The sequence below is a fragment of the Eucalyptus grandis genome, chromosome 1, assembly GCF_016545825.1.
Source record: "Eucalyptus grandis isolate ANBG69807.140 chromosome 1, ASM1654582v1, whole genome shotgun sequence".
Taxonomy (NCBI): Eukaryota; Viridiplantae; Streptophyta; class Magnoliopsida; order Myrtales; family Myrtaceae; genus Eucalyptus; species Eucalyptus grandis.
In genome coordinates, this window is record NC_052612.1 from 49,758,259 (window position 1) to 49,767,181 (window position 8,923).

The 8,923-nt window shown below is 40.8% G+C and overlaps 1 protein-coding gene across 1 annotated transcript; it reads left to right on the forward strand.

Moving 5' to 3' along the window:
• Positions 1–5,548: 5,548 nt before the first annotated feature.
• On the forward strand, positions 5,549–6,865 carry LOC104449076 (dehydration-responsive element-binding protein 1B). Its single transcript, XM_010063097.3, has one exon. It carries the CDS (start codon positions 5,768–5,770, stop codon positions 6,455–6,457), a length of 690 nt encoding a protein of 229 aa, XP_010061399.1. The 5' UTR covers positions 5,549–5,767; the 3' UTR covers positions 6,458–6,865.
• The last annotated feature ends 2,058 nt before the right edge of the window (positions 6,866–8,923 follow it).

Below are 8,923 nucleotides of genomic sequence, written 5' to 3' on the forward strand. Positions count from 1 at the left end.
AACCTCCATAGAGTCTGAATAAATCTGTGTGGCCATATGAGATTTTCCAGATTTTCAGTGAGGCTGTCATTCTGGACTTTTTCAACAATCTCCTGGGGGTATCGTCAACTTGGCCAATTTCGTATTTTTTCAATCTTATACTTTTTATTGTGATGAAGAGTATGGAAAGCATGCCCTTGATTTCTGCCGGTGCTTTTGGTCTTGACAAGAAGTCAGTAAGCATATTCTTCTTTTGGCAATATGTTTGGTTTCAAAAGCGTATTTTGAAAACCATTCAGCCTATCGAAGCGGTTGTGAATTTGGAATCTGCTTTTGTTTGAACTTAGTCATCTAAGGAAAATGTGCCATGTTTAATTCTACCAAGAAGTGATGGCCGATGAGATGGAATTCAAACTTTTTTATTCCATTTTTCACTGCCAAGATTTCTTTGAAAGTGGAGTGATAATACATTTCAGCCTGGGAAAACTTACCACTTTTGTAGGCACACATATATCTCTTACCATCAATTTTTTCGAATATGATGGTTGCCCAATATTCATCACCGGCGTCAGTCTTGAGAATTCTCTTTCCTGTTAATGGGATTTGTAATGGAGGAAGATTTTACATGATCTCCTTAAGTTTAGGGACTGCTTTCGTTAGAGATTTTCCCCAAGGTGGGGGTTCTTCTTCAGCATTGATTATAGTGGAATCAACAGTTTCGTAATATTTGGAACAAAGTCTCTGAGATAATTAATTATCCCAAAAAATTACTGAACTTGCTTTGTCGTAAAGTTTTCGTAAGGAAATTTCAACAATTCCCAAGCAATGTGTGACCCTGGATGGTATGTCCCTTTGTTAAGATGCATACCAAGAAATTCAATTTCTTTCTGGACAATATTCATCTTTCTTTGAAAGAGCATAATCTCATATTTTTTCACGATTTTTGCAAATTGCTCAAGAAGTTGGTAGTGAGATTCCTCATCAGAGCTGTAGAGCGGGATGTCATCAATGTATATCACTGCACTTGACAATATTTGTTGGAAAATTCGACACATGGCTTTCTGGAAAAGGGACGGTGCCACCTTTAGGCCAAAATGAAGAACTTTTCATTGGAAATATTGGTTTGGGATACAGAACCCTGTTCTGGGAAAGTCTTCGGGATGGATGCCCAATTGCCAAAATTTAGCTTTAAGATCAAATTTGGAATAGATATGAGCCTTTGATAATCCAGTAAAAATGAAATTTCTAGAAGGTAGAGGAAATTTGTCATCTTAAAGGAAAATGTTAAGAGGCTAATAGTTTATTATCAGCCGCATCTTTCCTCTGTTTTGCTCGGCTCGATTGTTGACATAGAAGGCTTCATAAGCCCATTGAGAATTTGAAATTTCAATAAGGCCTTGTTGCAGCAGTTCTGAGCATTCATTCTGAGCAGCAATAAGATGTTCTAGGTTCATTCCCATGTAACTCGCTTTGGTTGGATTGATGTCTTTATTTTTTTTTAAGGGAAGGCGGACAGAGAATTTCGAATTTTTCCATAAAGGACGAAAACATTTTTGAGTGAATTCAGAATGAGATTCAGAACAAGATTCTAACAGCTTCTGCATGATTGGATCTAACATATTCATTTGAATGGAAAAAAAGTCTTTGGATATTGACAAAATCAGAGAATTGGTCCTTATACTTAAGACATTTTCTAGGAATGATACGAAGCTGCGAAATCTAAGTCATGATGTCCCAACCAATGATCAAATTTTTGTTGGGGAGACTGGATCCGAAGATTTTTGTGATTATGGAACACTAGGGAAAAATTGGATAGTTCTTGAGGTAATTCTTAGATTTGTAGAAAAAGTATCTCTTGAGGTAGAATTGAAATATCGAACACAGGAAATCCAATATTCTTCAAGAAGAACTTTAGTATCTAAAATTAAAGAACTTGCTCAAATGTCTATGAGAGCAATGACAGTAATTGGATTGACAAATTTTGAAGTGAAGATTTTCATAGGAAAATGAGGACAATAAATTTGGCTTAAAAATATGTATTGCTTTGTTCTGAAGAAGTGAGAGATATGTGAAAAATGTCTTCAGAATCTAAATCCGAATAAGTTTCATTAGGAGTTTGGTAACAAGGGATAATACAAAGAGTTTGCTCAGAAGATTCTTTTTCCGTAGAAAATAAGGATTCAATATCATCATTTTCAAGTGAAATTCTAGTTTAATTCTCCATATGATGTATAAGATGGTTTTGACCTTTACTTGCTTGGGGACAACTTTTAGCACAATGTCCTTTTTGATTGTAGATGAAGCATCGATTTGATTTCTTGTAACTCGAGCGATCTTTCCTTTTGCGTAGATATCGTCATCTTTATTTCTCCAAAAATGCTTAGATTCATGTCTGGATTTTTTTTTATCTAGAACTTTAAAGTGCTTTTTTTTTCCTGAAAGATTTTCCACAAAAACCATCACAGTCTTGCTTGAAGCATTTGATATTTAGCTTTTTGTGAGAACAGACCTTGTCAAGTTCTCTATTTTCTATGAAATAAGTTTGGATCATCTGGCGCTTTAAGCACAAATTTTCAAGGCACAAATGGATTTCTTATTGTATTTCTCCCAAATCTGAAATTCTCCTTTGTCTATTGAGAAAAGATCTATCAACCTGTTAGAATAATTCTTTGGGAATAGAAGTCAGAAGACTTGCTTTAGGTTTGGATCGGGTCCAATACCATAGAAGAGTTTAAACATTTCTCGATAATGTTTATCAAGGTGCCTTTTCTAGAGAGAGAACATTTTCTTTTGAAGAATTTTCTCCTTTTGAGCTCATGAAGATCAGAAGGTTTTCCAATGAAAAAATGGTATATGAGGGAGATGGCATGACTAAAGTCTGATGAAAGTAAGAATTAAACCTGGTTTTGTTATGTTATCGATTGCCACATGTTTGAGTCTACCTGTAAACCTTGTGACAAAACCAAAATGGACATCATACTTATCCTAATTGGTGAGAGCTTGGGCATTTAATCAAGTATGAAATTCATCAAATCTCTCCGACCATTTAGAATAAGTGAATGTCATCAACGAGAAAAAAAAAAAATTTGTTTAGATGGAGTAGACACATGTTGAGGAGGATTGTTTGGTTGAACAACCTCTGTTCATAAGGATTTGATTTCATATCTTGGTCTGGAGGAGCAACCATGAATATTGATGAAGTTACTAGTGTAATAGGAAATGAATCAATTACATGGATTGAGAAAGATGAAGATGATGAGAAGGATATTGAATCTAACTCGGTTTCCAAGTTATTTGAGAAAATAGGTTCTTACGAAATAAGATATGGTTTTCCAAAGTAGCAAGATCGGGTTGAGGATCAGGCTGTTGTTCCTGATTGCCCACATCAATCGAGCATGACACGGCATGCCTCTGAGGAAGAAAGCAAGCAAATCAAAGCAAATCTCAATCCTAATAAAAAAAATTTGAAATGCAAAAAAAAAAAAAAAAAAAAAAAAAAAAAAACGAAAAGTCCTTAACCAAAATATCTAGATTGTACCCCTCCCACCCGCTTACCAAAACAAAACGAAGAAAATGAGATCCTCGCCAAGAATTTGGACTGAGTCAATTGGACATCCGCTCCAAAATCGGTAGTCAAGACTCGGTCCTTTGGGCTTTGTCGCCATTGCCGCACCTGTTTCAATCCAAGTAGACGATCGACACCTCCTCATCCGAGAAAAGCCACAAATTCGTGCATATCCTCCCAAAAATCACTCCCTAAATGGTCACGTGTTCAAGAGTTTTTCTGTCCTCCCCCCCGGCCCGTCTTCTCGTTTTCCCACTGAACAGGTCAAAAACACCCTAAAATTCCAAATACTCTGCTGCGCTGTTCGCCACGGATTTCGCCACTTGTTGTTCGGTTTTCTCAGGAAAAGAAGGAAAAATGCCGAGAGGAGGATGGATGGAGAGAGGGGAAACAGGGGAGAGAGATGATGGGGACACACGCACGTTCCTCGTCAACTTCCTACGGTTTATGACAGTTATAGACAGGTGGAGGAGCGTCCTTTTGCGGGCCCCCGAAGCGAGGCGACCTGGTCCACGCGTTTCCGCGTGCGAACCACCGGCCAAGCCACCCCTCCCCCCGTGTGGCGGCAGAGGGAGCTTAGCGGTTAATTAACTGTCACCCAAAACCGCGTTTCGAGAGTCGCGTGACGTCACTTGGAAAGTCACGTCTTGTCGGCTTTTTGGCTCCTTATCCGGGCCACGTCGGACTTTGTCGGTTCGGTCCCCCACCTGCGGCCTTCCCCGATCGTTCGCGGCTTTCCCAGCAGCTCCTTCGGCCACATCATCAACTCGCCGATTTTTTACCAGCTTTTCGATGGATTTTCCGTGTGTGCAGTTTTTTTTTAATCATTATTTTTTTTATTTCATTTAGGAACTTTTTTGAATTGAATCAACTGTATATATGATAGTTTAGCTCAATAATTAAAGATCTGATGTTGAATTTAGCTTGATAATCTCCAAATTAGTTTGTCTAATTCCACTTCTTATTTTATTGATATCCACTAGTTATATAAAAATAATAATAATATCAAATATATCTCGTGATTTATGTATCTATGAATTATATATCATAATTTGGTAATTAGACATGTGGGCCACTTCAATGCATGGACATTTTAGTTCATCTTGACTCAATACTCAATCTCAACTTAAATACATCCTGATTATTGATGGCAACCGACCAATTTGACGTAGAGGGGACAAGGATTGCAACTTGGGTTTGTGTGTTGGGCAAAGTGAGCTCAAATAACTCATGAGTTCCTCAACTTGTTTGTGTTGCCCTTGCTCAACAATCATAACAAAGCTAGCTAAACACAAATAAACAATCAAGTATATCCACAAAAAAACAAAAACAAAAAAACAAGAAAACCCAAGCACTGATAAGAAAATCTAAATTTCCACCAAAAATGACAAATAGACATTGCCTATACTTTCATTTGCCGATTATCGAAGGAATTTACGCATAGAATGACCCATTTTTTTGACAAATGAAATTTGCATAATTATTCAACGGCATTTCGTGGTATATTTCCATCTGCATGGGTGTTCCAAAAATAGGCATCGAATATTCTTCTGGTGGAAAAAAAGGGGCGGGGCGTGAAAAATGAAAGAAAGAAGCATCAAGTGGGACTGAATCGCCGAGTAAATCGTGCCGAGCCGTACGTCAGAAGATACACACTTGGCTCAAGTGGGCGTCAAAGTGATGGCGCTTGATTGGGACCTTTGACCTTTCGTCACCTCCCCATCCTCCGTCCTCCTCCCTGTCGCCCGTTCATTCCCTCCCTCCAATAAAAACAAAAAAACAAAAAAACAAAAAAACTGTGCTCTCTTTTACTCGGTCAAAACCTTAAAAGAAGCCCCCCCCGCCCACGCAAATCCACTTGCCACGTCACCAAATCCAAATCCCACACGTGGCGCACACTGAATCGCATTCAACTTGGAACAGCTGGCGGGGTTTTACTTGGAGTCCCAGTCACTTAGATTCTTTGCAGCCATGACGATGACAGTGACGCTGGCTTTTCTGCGTCCTCTCCGTAGGAAGGAACTCCCAGTACAGACTGGATCCTCCTAATCCCGTGTCCTCTTCCTGACAATCCCCGTTCATATAAAGGAACCCGAACTCACTCCCTCCGCTCCCAATTCAAGCACATGTTCTACTCCACCTTCATCTCACAATAAAAACCAGCAGTCCAGCACGAGCACATTATCCACTTCCACTCCAGAACTCAAGCGCAGACGTACTCCAATGAACCACTTCTTCTCTTCTTACTCCGATCCCAGCTCCTGCAGCCTCGACTTTGCTGAAGCGTCGTCCTCCTCGTCGCCGCTGTCCGATGGCAGGAGTGCTATGGTGCCCGGGAACTTTTCTGATGAGGAGGTGCTCCTGGCGTCGCACCAGCCGAAGAAGCGCGCCGGGCGGAAGAAGTTCCAGGAGACGCGCCACCCCGTGTACCGCGGGGTGCGGCGGCGAAGCTCGGGCAAGTGGGTCTGCGAGGTCCGCGAGCCCAACAAGAAGTCGAGGATCTGGCTGGGCACCTTCCCCACCGCGGAGATGGCTGCGAGGGCGCACGACGTGGCGGCGCTCGCGCTGAGGGGCCGGTCCGCCTGCCTCAACTTCGCGGACTCCGCGTGGCGGCTGCCCGCGCCGGCGTCGGCGGACGCAAAGGACATACAGCAGGCGGCGGCCCAGGCTGCGGAGGCGTTCCGGCCGGCGGAGTCCGAGGCTGAGGACGTGATGTCGGGGTACGAGAAGAAGTCGCCTTCGGAGGAGGGAATGCTGTACGACGACGAGGACGTCTTCGGGATGCCGGGGTTACTCACGAATATGGCGGAGGGGATGCTCTTGCCTCCACCACAATGCGGCGGAGATGGGTACGGCGGAGAGGACGACGGGAATCTGGATGCATACGTGTCGTTATGGAACTATTCCATGTAGTCATTTCTCAATTTCAGTTGTACTTTTTGTGGTTAGGGACGACTGGGATGCCGTACTAAAATATTTTTGAATGGAGTGCGGATGAAAGGCGAAAGCAGAAGGTATTTTCGGAAGCCAATCTTTTGGGGCGTGCCATTAGATAGATGATGGAGACTGCACGGCTCTTCTGATGTTGGGCCTCCGGTAGAAGAATAAAAGTAGGCCATGTTCATGTTCATGGTAGCATCGGCGTTGCATATAGTTTGATAAAGAGACCGCCTGAGTCATCATGATCTTCGAATGTAATCAAGTATCATGTATAATGTATAAGGCAAAATGTTGGCCCATGTAATTCTTATGGGTTGTTTAGGTTTAAATGCTTTTTGCTCTGGCCCATTAAGAGGGTAAATAGAACGACCCTATTGTAAAGACCTCGAGACTTATTCAATTTTGGTTTCAATTTTTGTCGAATGACAACACGATTGGGTTTGTCTAAAACTAACCCATTCCGAAAAGAAAACCCTTCAAGCCCATTTTATTGAAGTTAAATGCACTAAGCCCATCTCACTAAACTCAGCCCAAGCACGTTTAAAGCAAAAATCAGCCCGAATTTACCAACCCCAATTAAACCCAAACTCATTAAACCTGTTTGAGCCCAAAGCCCATTTAGTCTAATTAAAACTAAACAAGCCCAACGTATAGTCATTTATCACTCTCTTTTCCTTTTCTCTGTCTCTTTTTCTCCTTTCTTTTTTTATTTGTAATTCTTATTATTCTTCGACAAAAAAAAAAATTGTTTATTTTCTTCTTTCTGCATCGTCTTCTTCCTTGGACATCAACGAGGCCACACCGAGGACTCCCTTCCTTGGTGCTTCGCCGAAACGAGCCGTCCTCCAACCAACGACGAACGACGCCTGCTAATCTTCTTCTCCAGTCCAAAAACATCAACACCTCTACCAGTCACCAATCCTGGCCACTACTCTATTGTTGGCCACCCCTCTCCGACCAACGCCAAATCTCATTGGCGACTAAAAAAAAACACATTGCAACGAAAGCCATTCCAACACATATATGCATGCCAAGACAAAAGGAAAGGATTGAGGCTTCTAACCATGGCCTACTCTAGAGAGGGGTATGGATTTTCCGGGCCAAAGACGTGTTCATCCATGGCCAACTCGGGCATCATCAAACGATATGCCGCTAAATTCAGTGATAATGTAACGATATTAGAACAAACTTAGCGCAAAACAAAGTTTTTTTTTTTTTTTCCAGAAAATACAAAGATTTTAAGAATCGATTTTATGAAATTGAATTCAATGCTTCATTCAAGCATTTTGTCAAATGGTTGATAGGCAGTTCGGAATACCACTTCCAAGTTCAAATTCAATGTCGTTCATGGCCTAAACCCAGCATATTAAATTCTAAATCCACATTATTGGCAACAAATCAATTTGGTCTTTGCACGATTTGCCCAAAATCTCGTTAGTTCAACTCGATGTTCTCAAACTTAATAAGCAAGGGAGAAGTAGGGCATTTTCCATGGTTATACGGTTAAGGGGAAAAGTACCAAAAAAGTCATAAACCTATCGTATTTATATCAATTCAATCATAAACTTTTGAATTGGATCAATTTAATACTAAATATTTTCACATTTATAGCAATTTAGTCCATTGGCTAATTTAGGCTAGAAATTGCTAACGTGGATACTAACCGTCCTACATGGCATAATTGACACTAATGTGGACATTTTTAAAATTATTTTAATATATTTTTTGAATTTTTAAACTATATATTTTTTTCATATCCCTTTTCTTTGCCTTGTCTTTTTCCAGTGGCCATCACCGGCCGCCAGCCATAGGCCATAGTGTGGCACCCTGGATCTCATATATATTGATTTCACTTGACTTGTTTGTACTTCAAGAGTTGTAAAATAAATTTCAATCAAGCTGAATCATAAGAAACTAAACTACACTCGATTATATTTATCAAAAACTTTGTTTTTGCATACATCAGGAGATGATGCTAAGGAGGGAGATTTCTACAAAAACACTAGGAGCCATAAACACTAAATATCTCGCCTCCTATCGAGTATGTAAATAGAATGACAAAACAAAAAAATTTCACGCATCGAGCGCTCCTCGGTCACATTCTAATCTGAAGAAAAGACACAAGTATGAGTTTTTAAAGAAAAAATCAGCAAGTGGGCGGTTAATCCTAACTTGGAGTTGGCCAATAACAAGACAAATAGATAAACAATTCATCAATTTGCTAAATCCACATAAATCTAGCTGCAACAATCACCTAGGGGGAGACGACACTCCACCCTAAACCCCCTCGCACCCAACCTGGCATCACGAGATCCCCTGAGAAGCTATTCAGCCCTTCTTAGACCTCTGAAAATAATACTACTACTCCTTATTACCCCTCTCCAGACATCCCGACACCCGGGGTCTCATGTTGGCTCTTAGCCAACTTCACACATTCAC

What these genes read in the sequence shown, in the direction of transcription:
- LOC104449076 (XM_010063097.3), top strand. Translation starts at nt 5,768, where the DNA reads ATGAACCACTTCTTCTCTTCTTACTCCGATCCCAGCTCCTGCAGCCTC.